Below are 22970 nucleotides of genomic sequence, written 5' to 3'. Positions count from 1 at the left end.
AACAAAAGAGCGATCTCGCGTCCCCCGCGGGATCCGGGCCGCGTAGAATGCAACGGAGGATGCAACTAGGCGAGTGGTGCACCGCCGCTGATACCATTGTCGTAGGAAACCGCATGCAAATCAGCGGACAGCGGCCCTCGACGGCGTGTCATAACGCCTTATAGGTAGAATCACGGCCAGAGAGTTTCCTGCCTGCGGTGGCGACCACTCTGTTCTCTCTCTCTCTCTCTCTCTCTCTCTCTCTCTCTCTCTCTCTCTCTCTCTCTCTCTCTCTCTTTCCTTTTTTCTTGGTTTCTTTATCTTGTTTTCTGCACTTCCTCCCCCACCGATGCTGCTGACGTTTTATCGTTTCCACGAAAGAACCCACAAAGGACAGGATGTCCACGGGTCATTGAGTCCCCTTTCCGAGGATTCTATTCACGGGACTAGAGTGGTGGACCCTGGCAGTCCATATTTAATGAATTACTGGTAATGCAAAATAAATTACAGCGTGCGTGCTGGATTTCACATGCTACGGGAAATTAACTGCAAATTCTTCCGTTCGGAAAATGTCACCTTCGTCTTCTGCTTTGTTAAATATTTTTACTCCCTTAAATATTTTCAATCCTGCTTAATCCTGCTTAAATTTTTTAATATTTTCAATCCTGCTGAACATTTGTGGAGACCTTAGAATGTGTCTACAAGATCTACTTGAAAGCTGTGGTCCATTTCAGTGCATCAGTCTTGAAAAATTGGCTACAGTGCTTCGAGTTTTAACAATTTTTTCAAACATAACAAACGAAGGGATTGTTGTAAAAAAAATACAGGAGTGTTTTTCAACTTTTGTTTTACTACGGAGGAATATTTTTCGGCCGAAAATTAAAGTGTCCTGTAGTAAAAAAAAATATTTCCAATAGTCCTCCTCGCGTCTTATCAAAAATCGACTTTCTCGAGCTATCTAGGAACCTCGGCGGTTTCAACAATTTTTTTGAACGTAACAAATAGAAGGACGGTTATTAAAAAAATACAGGAATACTCAGCTACCTTCGACTTAATAGCAGAGAATATTTTGCTCCCGAAAATTCAAGATATAGATACCGAAAAAAATATATGTAATTACGTCTTTCATGAAACCAAGAAAAACAGGTTTCCAAGAGGCCCCGAGAAAATGAAACTGAAACAGCGATGTCACAGTGAACCTGCATGTTCAGTGTCAACTAACGACGCTTCAGAGAGATCCTGACATCCTGAGGAAGTGCTGGCGTCGCAAGTCATTCGAAAGCGAGAGCGTAGTCCGGGGTTAATTTCTAAATCCGCAATCTTCGGTTCGGTCTCCCGCGGGTGTTCTCGACAATGGCGGCTCGGTGGCCAGATAAACGAGAGTCACGAGCCAGTCCGTGGAGCCCAGTGCTCTCCGGGATGTCATTTATCGGTGCTTCGTTGTCGAAGAAAGCGTGTTTAGAAACGGAGGAAGAATTTAAGGTTCGCGCCGTGAGAGAGGCCCCGGTGACTCACGTACCTCTCTCTCTCTCTCTCTCTCATCTCTTCTCTCTTCTCTCGGCTCGGCTCGGCACCGCTTCGCGCTCCTCTTCGCTCCGCGCAATCGAGAAGTCGTTCTCGATCTCGCACGAGGGCAAAAGTCTGGCTCGCTGGCGAGGCGGCTTCTTTCCATCAGATAAAGAGATGCGCCGGGCATAGCCAATGAAGGCGAACACTTTTCCCTCGCGGGAGTACTCGCATTCATCCGTTGTTCCGGCCGCGTGCATTTATAGCGCACGCGTGCATATCAGCACGCAAGACGACGGGGCCTAGGTGTATCGCCTTTTACAACCAGCCCTCACCTCCTGCCTCTTCCACCTCCTCCACCCTCCGCAACCCCCTTGTACGCCCCCTTATCTAGCCATTGTGCCGTGACTCCCTCATTGTTCGGGCCTGTATCGCTGTTTTCGCAATGTCGTTCCGCTCCCGACGCGGCCACAACGCCGCTCCGACGTTGCATAACGAACATTTCGATCGCCTGCTTTTCCTACCGGCCGATTTTCCGTGCTGATACCGCGAACACTTTGCCACGGACTTGGGAAAGCGCGAGACAACGGTTACCAGACGCAACGCGCCCGCTGTTTTATCTTCCACGCGATTTTTCGGGCTAGTACCGCGGGCTAATGGAAAAAGTTGCTAACCAGATCGTATCTGCGCTCTGTGGACCACCTTTTAGACCACCTACCATTTTCCGGTTACAACCAGACAATTTATTGTACAGCATTTTGCTCAGAACCTTCCACCGATTCCAACTAGCACGTACCTGCGTGACATGGGTACTGAAAAAATTCAAATTTTCAGTGAAGTACTGTTATTTTCGCGGTGATTCTTGTTTGTACGCTTGGTCCAGCATGCACAGGTGAGTTTTGGTTGACAACTTTTTTTGGTCACATCGCTGCAAGTATCTGAAAAATTACACTCGACTTCATATACTGAAATGCACGAAACTGTTGACGCATTGGCTACTGAACAAAAGGAAGAGTAGACTGATGTTTTTAATGTTAATTCCAGAATAGCAAGGGAAAGTTGACGAGCACAATTTTCTACAAGGAAACAGAAACCGAAAAAGAAGAAAAAAAAATAGAACAGATGCTGCCGAATAGTGCACACATAAATCTACCACCTGACAGCAAGACAGACATCTCAATGCACAAGCAGAAAGGCCTGAGCGGTTTCGCCTAACTCTCTCGAAGATCAATTATTTCACCGCGCGAGAGATCCTATCGGCCGAAAAGAATACGACTCCTAACTGAAGCAATTAATGACAAACGATCGGTAAAGCCCACAAATTCCAATTTTTCCGTTTTTTCGCCCAGCGCGCTGACTGACAACTGCTAACAAGGATTGAGCAACGGCGCTACGGTTATCTAGATTTTGATTTTTTATCGGGCAAATTTGACGAGCGAGACACACACAGCCCGAGCAAAATGTCGAAACCCGCTCCACTTTCGATACTCTCGGCCGGCGCGCACACGCATGTGTATCGGGGATTAGTGAACCATGGAGCGACACTCATTACACTGTCGTTCATCACGGAACATTACCGGGACAAGGTTTCTTGCTCAACGTCCAATCCCGTATCAATCATTCGCCGAGAGCTTAGACACCTCCAATTAATTTCAATCGATCGTATCCGTGGGACTCGGGATGCATAAATCTCCCGCCAATAAAACGGACACAAGCCTCTCCGCGAGAGAGGATCCCTTTGATGTTGTCTGTTGATCTTCCCAGCGGTTCTTTACTCCTGGATCGTTGCCGCGTCATAGATCCATCAATCTCCGCGCGGTCGAAGCTGCGAGGATTTTGTGTTCTTTATTGTTCGCCAGGGAATCTCGGTGGCGTTCCTTCGAATGGAAGACTGCGCGATTACTTTCTTCCTGAGGACTGTCCAGGGGACTGTCTTGAAGACTATGGATGGACCAGCGAGACTATTCTCACGTGCTTGGACTCGGAGCTTTCTAGCAATAGCTTTAAGAAGGCTAGGACGTTCAGTATAACAAGTTAAAATAGGATTTTTACACGATCAAGTGTTCAGCAGTCTTCAAGTGTGAAACACTTGTTCTCAAGTTAATGATTTAACCAAAGATCCACGAAAATCGTCACGTTTCCCATCACCGTGAGCTGACCACGCGCATCGACACGCAGCACGCGCTTATGCACTCCCGAGGGCTTATTACCTTCGAACAAAGGCCCGCTCTCTTCTACCTCCTCTTCGTCTTCGCTCGCGTTATTTATTGCATCGCAGGTCTAAATGATTTTTGCGACGCTGCAAAATTATCGCGCCCCCCGGCGGTTCTCCGGCCGATGAAAAATTGCGTACCTTCCGTCGAACAATTGATAGTCATTGTTATTCAAGCGTTACTAATTAGAATGAAAGGGAAGACCCGGAGAAATTCAATTTCACTTCCTGTCCACCTAGACGTCTTCATAAAAACGCATGCTCAAAGAGTAGTCATTAAAATTGTACTTACATAAAAATCTATATTCAGTGCTAACTGCACATATATAAATTACTCAATATAGAATTCACGGATAATGCAGCAGCGATTATTTGCGACAAAAAATAGTAAAAATTGTGCAACTTCAGAGTACTGTTAGATTCTACTAATTTGGTGCATCGGCAAAAGAAAGAAAAATAATTTGTATTCGACTCCTTCTTTACAATTCTACAGACATAAAAATGAGCACTTTCATAATTACCTAATGCCACCCACGCTATGAACCCTCTGAACCAAAAATTCCAAACGTCACAAATGGCACATCGCCGCTCAAACAAACCTTGCCGCAAATCGGTTAATCGGCATAAAAATGCGAGGCTGCATCGTCTGCATCGTCAGCAGGGTCTGCATCATGCTTGGGCAAGTTCACGGAACCGATCTTGAAAATCCAACCCCCACGAAGCGGAATGCACGTCACGAGAGCGGAATCGTCACGACCGAAAGTCGCTATGTGCCGTGCGCTCGCTATTATGCAAAACGGGCCGTGACGGGCGCAGGCCGGATCATCGGCAGAAAAGCACCTCTTCGACAATTTCCCCAACGTTCATGCATTATTTACCATTATTTGCCTGGGCCCCCCTAACTGGTCGCACCGTGAAAGCGGATTTTTCACCGTGATTCGTTTTTCTGGGACGGGGGGCCGAGGGGGAGGCCCCCGGATTTATTCTCCCTGGGACTTGGAAGACCGTGCCCGACGAACGAAACGGAGACGAGCACTCCGAAGTGACTCCTTTTCTGAGACTTTCGCGAAAGCGACGGGATAGAGATCTCCCGCGAATCGGTCGCGAGAATCGCGAGCAGAGCGCGTAATCGTCAGCCCGGAATTTCTAATGCGGGACCGGCACCCGGTGGTTAGTGGAAAGTGCAGAACGTGATCCACAGATACAGTGATCGGGATGGAAATGGGTCTGATCGAGATGCTCCTCATGTTCGAATTAACGTTTTCAGCCAATTATGAATTTTAAGAAATGTTCCTAAGAGGACACTCCGATTTAAAGACTGGAACAATTGAGGTGACTAGGAATTTTTTTTTTTTTGGTGCCAAGACCGACGATGATTTTTAATTTTTTTGTACTTGTTACTGCATTTAAGGGGAATATAGAAAAATTTTGTTTGATGGCTTCTATTTAATTCTACACGTATATTAACATTTTTTGGTGTATACCTTAATAAGTTTGTTAAAGGGTGGAAGAAAATGCAATATTCGTGAATTTTTTCTACAAAAACTGGTAAAGTTTTTCAAACAAATCCTTTTGCACATCAAAGACTATACCTCCAGGCAATTATATAAATTCTTTCATTGAAGAATAGTAAAAATTGCATACTAAGCAAAATTTTAATTTCGACTAGAAGTCGAAGTCGAAGACTTCGAATAAGTGAAAGGATTTGATCGCAGATGCCAGTCTACTGAAACCAAAAATTCGTGCGAAGATTCTAAACACTGATAGACATCCGTAACTCCTTCTAAGTCTCAATCCCGATCCATTAGATCTGGATACAATCTCCCAGACTCAAAATTCTCGACGTCAGCGCACGCCCACGCCAGGTCCTCCCGAAAAAGGAAGATCAGAGCTCGGGGACCTGCAACGAACGACCTCGGGACAGCAGGAGAAGCGGATCAACACGCTGCATTCCGTTATTACGCGTTCCACTTTGATCGTCTCGCAACAACCACCTTCGTCCTCTGGCGTGCCCTCTATGTTGCGCACGACGATCGGCCGACCGCCGTATTTGGTTCACGGAAATAGCGCGCGTGTACCTGGCCGAGTACAAAAGAGAGAGAGAGAGAGAGAGAAAAAGAGCCAGAGAGAGAGAGAGAGAGAGAGAGAGAGAGAGAGAGAGAGAGAGAGAGAGAGAGAGAGAGAGAGAGAGAGAGAGAGAGAGAGAGAGAGAGAGAGAGAGAGAGAGAGAGAGAGAGAGAGAGAGAGTAAGAGAGGTGATCGTCGACGAGGGAGGAGGGAAAAAGGGGGGAAGACGAAGAAGGATCAGAGGCGGGCACCGATCGGGCTCGAATTAATTGCCGTAACACCGGTTCCTCCCTCTCGACGAGAGCGAGCGCCGCGTACGGAATTACGGGCGTGTGTGGGAAAGTGTGCTGAATCGGCGGCAGGTCCGATCCTCTTCGGGCTTTCTTGGGTGTCGGGCTGTTCTACTGTTCGTCCACGAGAAGCTGGCACGCTGGAAACCGCAAATATACCGCTGGTATTGCCGCAAAAATTCTGAATGACATGTTCCGAGAAGTGTCCCAGCAATGTGCCAACATTGGGAGTCATTAGTGGCGTAACGATCCGTGAAGGGTCTTGATAGGCTCCCCACCCTCAGCACAAATCGCGACGTCACTACACTACACGACTACACTGTAGCTCCGTGACGTTACCCAGGTTCTGACTATACCATTCTCCCCCACTATTTTTCCTTCGATTCCCCAGATGTGGTAGCGCTCCTAGTGGGTATCCCCACTACCTGATATCCCTACCACTACAACATGTCTCCTGCAGCTTACGCTAGCGTCAAGAGTGGGGATCAGGCGGAGCAAATGGAGATCTCCGTTGCCCCTCCCTAATTTCGCAAGCTATCTTCTCGTGGACGAACAGTACACGGGCTGAGATTGAGAGACGGAGAAAATAATTCCCCGTGCCACTGCACAAACTATTATTTTGACAAAGTGAATTGACGTAGCAATATGTACAGGGTTAAATATTGAGATTTTTCGGGACCGAGAAAGAGGATCGAATAACTCATCCCGTGATGATGAAGCTTTCGTCATCGCACGTGAAAGCCGTGGAGGTCAGAACAATTAAACAATTGTCAGCGGCGACCCACTTGACGCGTCCTTCCTCGCGCCTGTGTTCACAACGCGCGCCACTGTTCGCCACGCGGACGAAAAGGAACCAGAAGAAGAAGAAGAAGAAGAAGAAGAAAGAACGAGACGAAAGAAATAAAGAAAGAAAGATCGAGCAGAGCATCGCGCGCTCCGGGATATATGATGTGCGATCGTTTCGATCAAGATCGAACGTCGTCTTATATGGAGAGACGTTCCACACGGCGAGAGTAAGAGCGTTGTCGACGAGAAGCAAGCCCACCCTATTTGTTTATTCGCGGCGCATCGACGTCCAGGCACAATCCTGTCGTAATTGCGGCGCTGTCCGATCGAGATCTCCGGCTCTCGATCTGGTGGGGAGTCGAAAGAGCAATCTCTGCAACTGTATTATTTATTGTTCGACCCCTGACAATGTTCGCAGTTAATCATTTTTGGTAATAACACCCGAGAACTCAGTCGAAGCCTCCTTCTTTCGTAGCCTCTAGACGGACATTTTTATATTGCAGACAGTCGCGCAAACATTTTCGCTCGAAGATTATTCATTCATATCGTAGATCATCGCGTGCTGATCATGATGCCGTTAATTGTTCTACTCTGGGAATAATAGTTCTTGAGAAAATCGGTTTTTTATGAAAACAGGGAGTTTCAAGTTTGAGAATTTTTTCTGATCGAACCGCAAAAGTTAGGGGGATGGATCTTCGCTGGAATGATTCTTTAGACTCTCCCGAATACGACAGTATATTTTTCAATAGCAGTATAAATGTTCAAACATGAGTAAACAATTTTTAAAGAGGACATGACTTAGCACACCAACTCTCTCGGACGTTGTTAATTATTTTGAAATAAAATACAATTTAGAAATAATTTTTATTAATATCGTATCTGTTGTTCACGAGTATGGATAATTGATGTGTGCAGATCTGATCAAGGTAGCTGATTTAAAATGTGGTTATTTCTAATTGTGTGTTGGAGGTCAGTGTTTCAGATGCTTCCGAGTTTAAGAATGGAGTTTGACATTTTTCTGCTTGTGACACCTCTAGATCGTGGATCTCGATCGAAACTGAAATGGATGACGAGCATAGACTGGTGAAAGTCAACGACACGTTCGGGGCGTATGACTTTTGTCGAGGAACGCGTCGGCGCTGGAACGAGCGGGGCACATCTCGAATCTAATTATCGAGGAACGCTTTGTGCGTATAGGAAGCCGAACAACCGTTTGCGGGCTTAACGACTCGCAGCAAGAAAGGAATCGGTCGCCGGAGGAGGCTGAGGAGACTGCTGAGAAACGTTGCTGCTGGCATTGCCGGCTCCGAGAGTCCACCGCCGCTATAGTCTTCTACAGTAAATTGCGCTAGGTTTTTTTCCGCGAACGTTCGAACCGGACCTCTGCGGTTTTTGCCAAAACTATAGAAAAAGAAATCGGGAAAGGAAGTAACGGTAAGCTTGTAAATTTCGAACTATTCTTTCGTTTATTTTCTCTAATTTTTAATTAGAACTCTTTCCGAACGGAGTTGATCGATTTTCAAAGATTTTTGTAGAGACGGTTTCATAGATCCGTACATATGGGATGGCGTTTCTTTGTGCTCGAGTGCCGAAAGGAACAAGATCGAATCGATCCACGTTTCCATAAAATTTCGGTCACCGGTGTCGTTGACCTCCTTAAAGACACTAAGCAACTGACCGCCACGAAGAAAGTTACAAGAAAGTGATGGGAAACTTTAGACAGAACCGCTCACGTGGGTAGCGGTGTCATTAGAGGGTCAGGAACTTTCTTAAAATGTTCGATATTAACTTTGCGCAAATTACGAGCCTGCGAATCATTCTTCAAGAATTCCACTGTGCCGCTTATGTCAGCCCTGTTCCCGACAGAACGTGGCAATTTTTCACACGTAAAAGCTATTACTGAAATTACACAATTATTACCAAAAATTTTATTCCCAGTTAACAAAACTGTATATATCTACATGTTAAAAGAAATAAAATTCTAAATACGAATAATATCCTAAAATTCTAAATAAAAATAATATCGAAAATTTTCAGTCAAATGTTTCCCCTCCAAGGTTTAACCAACTAACAAACGCTAGTGACGTTTCTACCGTATTTTTACCATAAGGCCATTTTTAGCCAAACCGAACAGCTCCAGTCCATTATTTCAGGTTCTATAAAACAGGAACACGAAATAAAAGTGATTATGTCACGGGGCGGCACCTCCCAGCATGCGGCCGCTAAATGCCACCGTCTCGCGCGTCCAGGATCCGAGGACGTGCATCGTCGCAATGTGCATCGCACGATTGCATCACGTACGTCCACGTGTTTCCGGCTGAAACGGAGTTGTCACGTGTGTCGCGCGTACGTGCGGATCGTGTTGAGCCACGCGTCTCCAGGCGGGCACGTGGTGTGTACGACAAACTGATTACACGTTTAATTAACATAACACAATGAGCCGCGGGATTTAGCCTGCCGATTAAACGACGCCACGAGGCCCGCATTGTTACGTCGGAACAATCGCGAGCATTTTATATAACTGTCGAACGATCATTCGCGATGGATTATACAACGAACTAATTTTAGAAATTTATTAGAAACATAAATGAACGCCCCGTGAATATTTCCGTCACGTTAATGTGATTACATGGACTTTAGTATTGTGTTCGGACTGAATAGACTCGTTTGAAGGATCAACAAATTTATTTGAATAGTCTTTACTCCATATATGTCACAAATGCCTAATCGTGTGAAGGGCCAAGAAGCTCGTTTTTTTCTACGTTCGGTATGGATCAAAGAATAGTATCTCCTAGCCGATATATGTCCCTGAAAAGAGCCGTGTTTTCGACATATATCGAGTAAACATGGTAATCACAGTAAACCAGCAAACAGTCAGGGACAGTGTCCTCCGCAAACAACCTAATTGATTAGCTAATGCACCGAAACCAATTAGCACGTCATTCCCAAGTGGAATCAACAGCCTGGCGTGGCCAATCAGCAGCTTTCATCGGGCGAGTCACTTGCACAACACCGTTGACGAGGGTGTTCCAATTTCGAGGCCACCCCCTTCAGCCGGATAGACAAAGGGCTCGTTGTCCGGATGGGAGTCGGACTTTCACTTCGAAAATCGCATGGTTGGCCGGCTCCCGATCCCGGGACACCCGGTGTGTGACGATACACCGGATCGATCGAGACTTCGAGACTTCGGGACGCGTCTCGTTCGGTTCGGCAGGCTTTTCCACTGGCTGCTCTGGAGTCAGCGGCCTCGCTAACCTCGTTTCTGGCATCCTCGGCGACCTCGAGCCGATGTTCGGCCTCGTTCGAGCATGTCGCTCCGCGATCTCGTCCCGTGACTCTTATTTCGTCGGGGAACGAAGCCAAGTTGCCCTGAAGTTCGCTATCGTTCAGTTTTTTGAAATTTCCTTCACTCTGTTCACAACTGGTAAAAATGTCTAGCGATTGTCTGGAAAGAGTTCCTGCTCCGATCAGAAATTATGGAGCATGTTTTATGAGATTTTAATTCGGTGTTACCTGGATCGCGAAAGCAAACTGGTGCATCGAATAGTTTCGGGCTGACAGGCGAGGCAGGTTCCCATAGAAGCGTTCGCGGGGGAGATTTTACACATGGCCGAAGCCAATCGATAATACGACGTCGCCGGTGTGTCGGTAAACGGTCCGACGAGTTTCGCGGCGTATTGTGGGAAACGTTCGATCCAGGATCGCGGAAGGAGGATCGGGTTTCGCACTTCCGCGCGAGGACCTCCTGACAGCCGGTCTACGGCTACACGCCGCGAACAGGTCCGCCGATGGAAAAATGTTAATGCTCGCGATCGACGTACCGTGAATTCGCGATAAATCGACGACCGTCTCTCCTGTGAACGCCGACGGTGACGAGGCGGGATAATCGATGAGGACGCGGGGATAGCACGTGCTTTTGCCGCCGATAAGGTAAACGTACGCGGCGCTCTGCTATCAATTGCTCCTTTCATCGTACTGACAATTACTCTTCGATATTTCACATTTTTTCCCACTCGATTCGTTTGATCCTATTCTATTTTGCGAATTTTTCAGAACTTCGGTGGTTCGTAATAAAATTAAAATCGAGTCAAATCAAATTTTCACAAGTATATAAATAGCTAGATTTTAATAATATTGAATAAAAATATAATTGCTTTAATAGTTCCTAATGTAGATAGACCGATTTTTCAATTTAATGGTACTCCATTTTGCAAATTTTCCAGAATACCACTGGAAAATTTCATTGGATGCAAATTCCAATTGTGGTAGTTTTTGACGAATTCTCTCAAAATTGGGGGGGGGGGGGGGGGAGGGGACAGTTTCCATTTTACCCATCATAAAAATTGAACCATAGAATACACGTCCCTTTACATTTTTTTTTTTTTTGAGGACTCGAATGACTTCGGCAACGAAAATTTCCGCTTTCGAAAAGCTTCGCTGTAAACTCGCAGCTAACATTTGCCATTCCGGGTGAGCCAAGTATCAGCGACGGATCCACATTCCTCCGATCACGATCCCCAGTCATTAAACCTCAATATCGTGTCCAGCATGGACCCGGTACCGTTCCAAACAGTACAGCCGCGTATATAGAAAGTTTCCCGGTACACAAATCGTCGTCGACGCGTTATGGCTGTTTGATACGCGCCCCGAGACGCCGTCAAAGGACGTCCTCGCGCGCTTGCGAAAGGCTCAAACGAGGCCTCCGGCCGTCTCATGGAATTCAGCTCGAGCTTCTTCTCGCGGAAGGATGGGAATTAGCTGCCGAGGAACGTGATTCTCGTTTCTAATTTCTCGTTCGTTCCTTTCCGCCGTGATTAACGCAGCGATCTCTCTGGGAAGGTTCCCGGTCCGCAAACAACGTCCCATAAAAATCGAATTAATCTTCGAGTCGTTGGACGCCTTCGAAAGTTCTTGGATCAAAAGTCTACGCAGCAATTCGGGTGAAGATGCCCATAGATCTTCCATGAATGTGGTAGGTACATTTCTATCAGATTGACATACTTTATTTCTTGCGTAAATCATTATCGGATTTTATGCATTTACGACGTGAACGAGTTGCTGGTTTAAACAGTGGTGGAGTTATTAGAATTGTAGAGTGTGCTGCTTTCAATCTACAATTTTTAAAAAAAGGAAAGATGTGCTCCTAAGTGGCTTCTGTTTTTTTTTGCAATCAATGCAGGCAGTTTTCATATTGCATAAAAGTCTGCAGTCTGTTCACTATAAATCTTCCATTTGCACTACATGAAGTGAGTTTGTTAGAGGTGCAGACACCTGTCTAGGTGTTTCATCTGCACTCATTCTAATCTTAGCATAATCAGAGTCTGGGGACTTGAAGATCCCCAATGTAACGATCGAGTACAAGTATCCTACAGGTGCAATTGTCCAATTGTCACTTACGTTTTAGTAAAAATCAGACTCTAGAGACTGGAAGATAATCAGCAGTCTACTGATTAAGCATCTCTGTCTCTGAGTGTTCTAGAGGTTTAGACACCAGTCCAGGTCGTTGTTGCGATAGAACCCTGAATCTTCGACAATCAATTAGTATAAATCAGAGACTTGAAGAGTCCCAGACTACCGTGTCCTGGTGAGTTTGCTAGAGATGCAGATAAATAATTTGGATAGAGTCCTGCAGGATCATTCGAGTCCTAGTATAAATCATAGTGCAGGGACTCGAAGATCAACCGATAAAGTACCCGGAGTCTCCGAGGTTTCTAGAGGTTTACACAGCTGTCCAGCTGCGACTGTCGCGACAGGACTTGTTCGAGGGTCATTTATGTCCTGGCACAAATCAGATCTCGAGGACATGAAGATGACAGGTAGACTTACCTCGTGCGCCTGGTCCTCGATGCTTCTCAGGACCGCGAGGTTGCGTATGGTCGCTCTCCGTGACTCGAAGGAGGATTCGAGCCTGGTGGCAGCGTTCCCGACCTCCTCGACCAGTCCCCGTGCCCGTTTCACCGACAATCTGGAAAGATAAAAAGGAACCGTGATCGCGCGGGGCTGTGCGGCGCACCGTTAGGAATTCTTGTTGCGTCTTATCGCTAACGAAACATCGAGCCCTAACTCCGCGATAGTCCGCCGCCGCGCCGCGGCGCATAAGGCACGAGTGGGCGCTGACTAACACGCCGCCGGACGTTATCTTCGCATTAAAATGTCCTTCGGGGCCAGCTATGCGCCGCCGAGAATCTTACCCGGCCGATTACGCGTGTAAGAGTATGCTCTTTCTCTCGCGCGTTCCTGCCCGGGCAACGACTATTCTATAAAATAGGCTCCGCGCCGGTCGCCGCACCGACACAAAGACGCATAGGTGTCCTCTTTCAGCCGAACTGTCTTCGAGCAATCTCGAATCCGAGGGAATCTTAACCGCGAATCTCTGACAAGCTGGGCGCCTCGAACGGAAACCGACGAGTCATCGCCGGCGGATCGCCTTTGACTCTCCTGTATTCTTTTTTCTATCTTCTTTCTTATTTGTTGTCGCGGAGAAATAAACGTTTTTCCTCGGAGAAATTAATAGACGAATGGATAGTTTAGTGGCCGGATGCTGGGAGACGTCGCTAGAACCCTTCTCGCGATTACTAGTCGTAGGAAGTCTTGGGGAAGGGCTCCTTGAACGTACTATGCGGAAAATGTCGAGGGTGTATTCTTTCTCCTGTTGCAAAAATTTTATGTAATTGCATATCGGTCCTTGTGCTTCGAGAATTTTAGTAAATTACTGATTTTGGTCTAGCAAAGATATCGTCGAGAATATAGATAGAATAAATTACACACGTTCACAGGACAAATTGTAATATATTTCCATCGACATTGTACAACTTTTATACACATAATGTCCAGCCTTAACCTGTCTATATTCTTAATTATATCTTTGCTAAACCAAAATCTAAGCGCAATCCTCGGCTTGTAGATCGTGTAGGGCTATTATTTTCTTGTGACCGAATGTAGAAAAGGACAGCGATTACTAAGATCGTGTAGCTTCGTTCGGCTTAGATCAAGACCTTACTGTACTACAATAGGGACCTCGGTTTGACTTTCCAGGAGAAACGGAGGGTACCAGTTGAAGACCTCGGTGCAAGAACCAGGTAAGTCCACATTTTGAAAATTCTTTTACTCTCACTACAAACCATCAGGTCAATTTTTGTACCGAGATCTCCAGCCTCAAGTTCTACATCTCCAGCGAATAATATATAAAAAATACAGGAGATAGCGACTAGCGTCTTCACTAATCGATGCATTAAAGAAGATTGGATCTTGAAGAAAGAATTCTCGGGACACCGAGGATCGATAAAGTATCAACACTGAGATTCACCAGCGGATGGGACGGTCTGTTCGCAGGAGTTACGGACAAGGTCTAACCTAACGTGCTCGAGGTGCAGAAGCGGTGCCGCGCGTTCTTCAAGAGAGGAGATCGCCTCTTCAGCGTCCCGCGATGTCCGCCTCAATGTTGGATCCGTCAGCAACCGGCCGAGAGGCGTCAACGATCCAGACAGGCTGCTGCATTCCTTCAGCTCGGACATCTCCAGGGCGAGTCTGCGACCCGCAGCCTGCCACTCTGTCATCAGGCTGTCGTACTCCTGCGGAAAACGGAAATCACGCCATTACTCAAACTGTGATTGCGAAAGTTAATCAGGGAGCGGGCTGGCCTCTTCTTCTGCAACGACTTCCGCTCTCAAAGACGCGTTTCTTAGAGTGGGGTCTGATTCTTTGAGCTGAACAAACGTTTATTGTACTCCCTAGCTGATCTACATGTCCTAGTGCCATCTACATTGTTAGACTGCGGAGTTGTACGCGGAATAAAAATTGTTTGCATCGATTACAATGGGCAGATGATTATTGCAATTTTTCCCGAGTATTTTCAGTAGGAAAATTATGCTTCTATGTATTGCGTCAGGGTGATAAAATGAACAAAGTTAGAGACACAGGCTATCGAACCACGGCTGTACGGTATCGACATCGACACAAGTTCGCAGAATGCAGGACAGGCACACCTTAGCTACCAGTCCGTTCGATTTGCTTATTATGGTGCATTCTCGGTCGATCGAAATTCCAATCACATGGAATCATCCACGGGGGAATATAGAGAAATGCTTCTGCACTGACTAATTGGCGTTGGCTGTCAACGAGCCTGCTTTTCAAAGCGTTCTACAGCCCCCTGACAAATGCCAAGTGCTACGTGTCTTTATGGGCTGCTGCACTCCCAGCACAATTAATAGCAATATTATACAACAATGTCATGCCTATTGCAACAGAAATCTACTAAATTCTGAAAAAGATAAAAGGTACCATTTTTTAATGGAGCGTTTCGATCAGGAAATACTATTGCAATCTAATCTCTTATGCATTTATCACAGAAATTAATACGTCAACTGCAAAATTGATAAGGACATTCCCAAATTATTTTCGAGTTTTTAAGGTGACTAAAGTCTATAAATCATTTCAGGGTCTTCTCTTCAATTTTTATTTAGATGTCCAATTTTACTTAAAGTTCATTTCTTTTCACACGAGCAGAAACTGCAAGCTAGAGATGACAATGCAGAATAAATTTTTGGCGCAGCTTCGGAGCGAGCACCAGAGCGAAAGAGTGATTCCGGAGCGAGGTAACAAACGGCTTTAAAGGTTAATTCTTCATCGGAGACTGGCAGCGGTAATTGATTTTTCTAATTGCTCCCGATGATGTATCATCGAGCCCGGCGGGTTCTTTCGGGTAGCACTTATCGGACCACCCGAAGATCCTCCGGAGACGCGAGTTGGTCGAGGAGTTATGAACGATCGTTGCTCGTCGTCTCGAGTTTGAGCTATCGAGCGACCCTCGAACCACTTTACGACAGCGATACAGAGCGAGTGCACTGCAAATAGTCAGCCCCCGGCGATGGTAGATCCGACGATCGATCAATCTTGCCGATGATGATTCCGCGATATTGAGACGTCAATCGATCGCTTGTGTGCTCGAGCTTGAACGCCTCTTGCCTACGATTCGACCGGGTTCTTTTTTTTACTATCGTGCTCCAATTTTCGAAGAATTTCAGAAAATTCGGATCATCATGCAAAGGAACAATTTTGCAAACAGAGAACAATCGACCAGGCGAGAAAGTTCGAAATTTCGATGGAGCTCGTGGAGTACCGTGCCGCTGCAGGCCTACACGCATAGTACGCATAGTAAATCCTCGTTCCGAGGATACCCGGTGGAAATAGGTAGCCGAGTGGCGTCTGTGGGAGTCCTTACTTTCTGCCGAAGAATCCCATGCTCGCCGAAGCGACCGCGACGCACTATGTTACCGGCTATCTCGGCGAGCATCGGCTGACCGGGCCGATAATTTATAAACATTTTCCAAGCAGCAACAACGGCGGAACAGTGCAATTTTCTCCTTGTAACGCTTTCCGTGCGCCGGTGTATCGGCTGGCAAGGTCGCCCGAAGACCGCTTATCGGCCTCTCAATAAATCGATAACATTAGTCACGCCGACGTTTTCCATTCCCGACGACTCGGTAACGGTCAACGGCGGTTTTTACAAGCCTCCCGGCGGCCGAGAAAATGAGAAAGACGAGCCGCGAGACGATTTGACGCGGCGATCTACGATTCAGATCGCGTCCAGGCGAGATTATATCGATCGAACCGTTCGGGGTGTTGCGGATGACCATTTTTAATCGATTTGATACAGTCGGACGAAGAAGTCTGTGCACACACCCCTTCGCTTCTTCGGGAATTAATCTTTTACAAGCCGATCGGACGATTTTAATCTCTGTGTGATTCGAAAGAATTTCAGAATATTTAGTTTACACTGTTTTCTATCTATTGCAAGTATTGAAAGAAAAAATTCATTTTTATTCTATTCCTCTTTCTTAGACTTAGCTATTTATTCATTTTTAAGGGTAGCGATTAACATTTTCTGGAATTTAAATAGACATCTACCGAATGAGACATAAATATTTGTTACAGTTTAAAAAATTGTTTTTGCTTCTGCTTCGTGATCCAAATACAACCTTCCCGAAACTTTGTTCGTACTCCAGATAGTAAATTGATCTTTCCAAGATCATAAAAAAAAGTTCAACTCGTCTGAATTGATTTTTAAGAAGTTATGTTTTAAAGGACGTACGTACTTTTTTGAGAGACTGTATCTCGATGAGAAAGAAAAGGAGCGATCTAGTAGATTGATTCTAGGAATCGGATGGAATAAAAATTGTTTATACCTGTATCACTCGTCTGACTATAAAAATGCGGTGGAATAAAATGGTCGATTGAATGAGAGACGGACAATTCCACCGGACGCGCGTGTCTACCAAGAGCAGAGAGCAGATTACGAAGAGCGTAACGAATCGCCATCGAGATATATCGCGTCCGCTCGTTTTTTTTTTGTTTCTTAACGGGACCCATTAAAACCCCATTAAGGCGGTGGGACGAGAGACATTTTTGTTTGGAATGAGACTGCTACGAAATTACTATTAGAGCGGTCGGTTGGACTTCTCTGTGTGTGTCTGATGCGAAGGACATGAAATTGCAAGTTGCAAAACCGATGACCAAATATTTGTATCGATAAAAATTATTTTAATCAATGGAAGGAACCTTCAATCCGCGTGTCCCGTTCGTAACAATTAAAATAGAGATCCAATTTTGACAGGAAAAATTCTAAACATAAAAATAAAACTGACTCTTACAAAACTCAATAAATATTTTTAAAATCGAAAATCAGATCTGTACAGCAAGAATGTCGAGCGAAACATGTCTGAAAAATTCATTAGAGTGTGACTGCAAAAAATTTGTCGCAGATCTGTCCGGTAATTACAACGTCCGAAAATGTCCTGTGACAGTGAAGCACCGTTGATAAATCGTTAACATCGGTCAGTGCCACCAATCCAAATTCCCCTGGAATAATTGCGTCGCGGTTTTCGAGAGGACAGCCCCGACACGATTATTACGGCCCGGTCCCCGGGTATAGTAATTTTTCATCGAACCTGCCGAATCACTGTCGTGACATTCGGTCAACCAACCAGAACATTCCTGATCGTCTCTCTGTCATTCCGATCGTTTGCCCGAGCAATTTGTTGTCACGAGGTTCGATTCACTTGTCATCTGTTCGGAATAAATTGCGAGCTCGTTAGAACGGGAGCCTTCGAAATTATGATCTAAGAGTGCGTCATTACATGCGCTCCTTAGGCTGGCATGATTGTGGTAAAGTTTAAAAAACACAATTCAAGAAATCGACAAATCTGAATGAACTATTTCACGCGGCTTATAAAATTAATAAAATCACGAATCAAGAGTCGCACAGTTCCAAAAATTCACAGAAATTAGCAACAGAAGCTGCCGCAAAAATCGTAAAACAGCATAAGCCGTTTCATGCACCCGAGTCGGAGAAGAGCGAAACATAATTAGGAGATGGGCATAAATTAGCCGAGACAAGCGAAGCCGTCATTCCGAGGGACTTTTGCGCAGCTGCGACGTTTTCCTGGCAGGCGAATCCTCGAGCGGAGACGACATAAATTCGAGGATCTGCATCGAGAGGAGAGACGTCGGCTCAAGGACCCTGGCCCCGCGGGTCTCCGGATTTAAGGAACGCGGATTTACATGCTCGCGGAGTGGTCGTTCGCGGAAGAAAAAAATCCGCAGGATGCACTCGAGGCCGATGCAAATGCGCGCGGCTTCAATTACCTTATAGAACGCGATCCACAGCGACTGGTCGTGGTTTTCTTCCCGCCTGGGAATGTGTTTGCACAGCGTGTCGCGGTCCGCTATGGTCGTCTGAAAAGCAGAATTGGAAACCCTTCAGCAAAGAGCAAACAGGGCCCGAAGGACCTCCTTCCTCGAAGGAGACTGTTCTCCGGGAATGAATTTTAGCAGAGAAAAGAATTTTTAACTTTAGGAATTTTTCATGACGCAACCATAAGGGGTACCAAAAGGATTTTTACGCGGGATGATTCTTTACACTCTTCTGAATGTAATTGTATTTTTTTAATAACATTCTGATTGTTGAGATACGTGTAAATCATTTTCAAAGGGAGCGAGAACTCTTCAATGACACAACTTTTTCGAATGTCTATTTCAGAAATTAGAGGTGCGAAGAAAAATTATTTAAACATGATCAAATGTGCATAATGTTATTAAAAAATATACCATTGCATTTGGGAGAGTGTGTAGGATAATTCTAGGCAAGAATTATTCATCTAGCTGTTACAGTTGAAGCAGGACAAATTCTTAAAGTTAACTTAAAATCAATGAACTTGATGTAATCTTAAAACGCTGATCAAAATTAAATTCCTAAAAAATTGAGGTCGTTGGAGAAAGACGAGTTCCAAAATCGTGTTCAGTGTGTCGCCTATTAACCATGCAAATCCAAAAAAATTCAGTTAAAATTTGTTCCATGGCACTGTTAAAAAAAAAATTATTTCAAATGCTGGTGAGTTAAGTATCACTCGAGAGCCTTTTCAGTCAGAAGCAAAGAATAAAAATGAAAAAAGCAATTGGCTTGACGCAACTTTGAAAATGAACAAAGAAGTGCTCTTGAGAAACAGTGAATTGCTCGGTGGTACACGTGGAACTGTCGCGCCGAGCGGAACAGTGATTAAAGCGGGGGGAAAGGGGGGTCGGGGGTGGGGAGGTTTAAGTACTTAATTATTAATGGCTCACCTTGACGCGGCTCAAAGGTAACTGCGAGTCTGTTGAACCGTCTGGGACGGAGATTTGCAGCAGCAAGGCTTGCGGAACGTTCACTCGGTCCTGCAACACAAACACCGGATGATTGTGGCGGTTCGAGTCTCGCGGGATCGATTGGGGATTCAATGGGGACCTATTGTCGGGGCCAGGGATTGTGACGGCGGTCGGTTTACCTTCAGAAGGGCCAGGACCTTGTCCAGAAACTCCAGACAGGCCGGAGAGTCGCCGAGGACCAACAGGGTGAATCCGTTCCTTGCCTGGTCAACGCTGAAAGCAAACGAGAGCAACGGTCAGTTCGATCGCGAGATCAACTCGAATTATTCGCGACGGCGAAATGTTTACCGGCCCGGGACAATTATCGAAGGTATTCCCGGGCACGGTGAGTCACCGTTGACACGGTAGCCAACACGGTTGACAAGAACGACCGCGTGACGAGCGCCGTGTCGCCGCGATTTCTCCTCCGAGTCATGCTCCGGGTGAAACCAGGCGTCCGCCGCTCTGTCGACACCTCGAGGACCGATTATGCATGCCCCGAGACGCGACAAGGTACCGTAAGGGTGCCAAATCGCTGAGGTAACACCTCCTCGCGCGCGTAATTCATTCGCGTTCAAAAATTTCCCTTTGGTTTCTGCGCGAAGATTTCTTCTCTTCGAGGTTATAGAAGTTGTACGAGGTCGTGTGATAGGCTTTTGGATTTTTTTGTGATCAGATGAAGAAAGATTTTTAGATGAGGCTCGGTTCATTCCATTGGCTAATGTTCAAGCTTCAATTCAGTATTTTTTTGGTATAGATAGTGTGAGTATGTTCTGAGATACGGGCCGTTAAAGTTTGACTTAAATTTTGAGCCAAGACGTATAGCATAGTTGTGTTCAGGGTTTACATTTTTTAACGAGAAAACGGAAAGAAATTTTCAAATGCGGTTTTATTTGATGTACTGGCTAATGTTCAAGCTTGACTCTGACATTTTTATTATAACAGTAATGTGAATACGTTTGAAGATATGTCACATTAAATTTTCATCTTGTTAACAAATAAGGTATCAGTGTGTGCGATAGGTGTCTTTAGCATTTTTTTAATGGGAAAACGAAATTAGATTTCGAAATGCAGTTTTGCCCGTTGGATAGTGTAATGCTCGACCTTTATTCTAACATTTTTTTCATGCCAAAAGCATGACGATATTTAAAGCTATATAGCGTTATACATAAACAGGATCCGTAATACAATGTTAATACAATGTTTCCTAGTGGTTCAGAATGTATGTTAACAGAAATAGTACAGTCGCATGATAGCATAGTACACCAGGAAACGGTAGTGGCAAGATTTCCATATTTCATAAATTGGCCGGAACCCGCAGTCGTAAAATTCTTGCGCAACGCACGAACCTAATTTCCCGGGGTTTCTACGCTTCAATTCCGGCGACGAACATACTCGGAGCATGTTCTGCCCGGAGGACACGTGATCGCAAAGGCGTACCGAATGCAGGAAAAGCGTATCACGATCCGCATTCAGTTATGACACGTGGGTGGTTTCGCGTAAGTATGCAGCGTTTCTCACGCGGCTCCAGTGGCACCCCTCTCTCCCCTCCTTGGCTGCCCCTCGATCCCTTTCATACGTACAGCAATCATGCCTCCACTTCACAGTGGCGTATCCACCGGCCACAATACTACTCTTTGTACGCGTGCTCGTGATTGCTTTAATCCGCCTCGCGTACCTTTCACGTCCGTTTCGTTTGACATCTGTCAAACGAAAACGCGACTATCAGTCTACAGCATAACCCCCACCCTTCCCCCCGCACCCCTCTCTGCCCTTCGATTCTTCTGGCACCGAATGAAAACGTTCAACGGAAGACGCTCTGAGCGTTTGCAGACCCCTCGGCCGAGTGTTGCAAAATAAACAGCATAACTGCGAGCAAAGAGACTGCCACGGATTTTGCAAGAACGAACTGCACTTGCCACTTCGAGAGACCGCTGCCCCTCCTCTGTTAACAATTTTTTAACAATATCGAACCCGGGTATATTTTGAAAGACTGCTCTTTATTTACAGGTAATCGTTTTCTAAATGTTCATATCCTGGAAAATTCCGGGAGCCCTTCAAACGGTAAAGAAAATCATTTAATTAATTAGAAATATAAAAATCTAAATTAAAAAGTCAGGCATAGAGAATAAAATTGCAAGAGAAATGAGAACTGTTGCGGAAGGATCGCTCCAAAATCTCCTGAATCCGGAATTGTTGTTAACGAACGAACAGCCGAGATTATTCGCGGAATGTTGGAAGCGGATGGCGTCGTTGTCGCGCAACAAATTTATTTCCCGTCCGAGGATTCCGCTTCTTCAGGAACTCGTTAAAATCCTCCACGGCGAATACATCACTTCTGGTATACCAGAAGCCACTCTCGAGACAAAGGTTGCGAGTAAAATCGGGATTCCCCCGTGAGACAGGGCCGATTTCCATGAGCGTCGGCTAACGCGACGGGGAAAAGGATCGTTCTCTCAATTAACCCCGTGACTTTTCGCGGTGCCCGTCGAACGAGCCCGCAATGATCCTCTGACACGTGGATTTACAATTCGATCGTAACTGTCGGTGGTTCCCTACGCCACTGCCCACTCCTCGAAGAAGAAGAAGAAGACCCGTGCATTAGCAGCATTGTAAAGCTGGAGCTTGGTGGAAGAGCGGCGCGTTCGGTATCGCGACAGCTCATCGTGTGTATACCTAAAACCACAGCCGCGACCTGGGTGGGCAAAGGTTGTCGAGCAAAGACCTCGTCACGACTAACCGTTTCCTTAGAACGTCCGCTAGAATGCTGCATCGTCCTCCTTTGCTTCGTCTTCTTGTCTTTCGCTATCACTGTCCCACGAGTCGTCGATCTGCCGTGCTCACTCGGACGTCAACGAAAATCTTCGCTTTATCGATCAATTTTTCTCAGAACTGGGCGAATTTTGAGTACCCTAATTTTTTTTACAGTGTTTCTACTAGCATTCATTCGTTAAGAAAGTTGGAATCTTGCTTGGACGATTTTCAAACCACAAGAGATATTTTTCAATAAATTCTGTTGCAGTATTGAGATCTTGTTCTGTTTAAATATTGATGTAGAAAAATCGTCTGTTGCGTTCCATGAATTATAATTACGGGTGTTCCAGGGATCTGATAATTACACGATAGTGAAGATTGGGAGTTCGAGCAGGCGAGCCATAACTCGCGCGAAACCGACGGAAAAGCAAGAAGCCCCATATACTTAATAATGTTCTAATAGCGCTAATAGCTGTCTAACGTCTGGACACGCAACAGCTCGCGCGCGACGGTTTAATGGCGTTAATCGGCTTCCGACGAAACACGTCGTGGGTTCAAGAAAAAACTGGAACGAAGGTAGAATCCTGCGAACTTCTTGCCGGTGCTCAAAAGTTACCTTCGAGAACTCCGGGAATAATGGCGTGGCGAAGGTGGTGCTATAATGGAGGCTGTCAGTGGTCGGCCTCTGACGTGATAGT

The 22970-nt window shown here is 45.8% G+C and overlaps 1 protein-coding gene across 6 annotated transcripts in view; it reads right to left on the bottom strand.

Moving 5' to 3' along the window:
• LOC143357013 (uncharacterized) overlaps positions 1–22970 on the bottom strand; it is a 410515-nt gene that overhangs the window by 105570 nt on the left and 281975 nt on the right. For all 6 annotated transcript variants that reach the window (XR_013082750.1, XM_076793133.1, XM_076793135.1 and 3 more), the window contains 5 exons: positions 19659–19752; positions 19459–19548; positions 18484–18573; positions 14194–14411; positions 12667–12805 (listed from right to left, as the gene is read on the bottom strand). Coding sequence is in view for 5 of the 6 variants with exons in the window: in XM_076793133.1 (XP_076649248.1) it covers positions 12667–12805; positions 14194–14411; positions 18484–18573; positions 19459–19548; positions 19659–19752 (631 nt within the window). In the remaining variant the exon portion in view is untranslated. The remainder of the gene's footprint in view (positions 1–12666; positions 12806–14193; positions 14412–18483; positions 18574–19458; positions 19549–19658; positions 19753–22970) is intronic.

The sequence above is a fragment of the Halictus rubicundus genome, chromosome 9 (assembly GCF_050948215.1).
Source record: "Halictus rubicundus isolate RS-2024b chromosome 9, iyHalRubi1_principal, whole genome shotgun sequence".
NCBI classification, from domain to species: Eukaryota; Metazoa; Arthropoda; class Insecta; order Hymenoptera; family Halictidae; genus Halictus; species Halictus rubicundus.
This window is presented reverse-complemented; position numbering and strand designations above follow the sequence as displayed.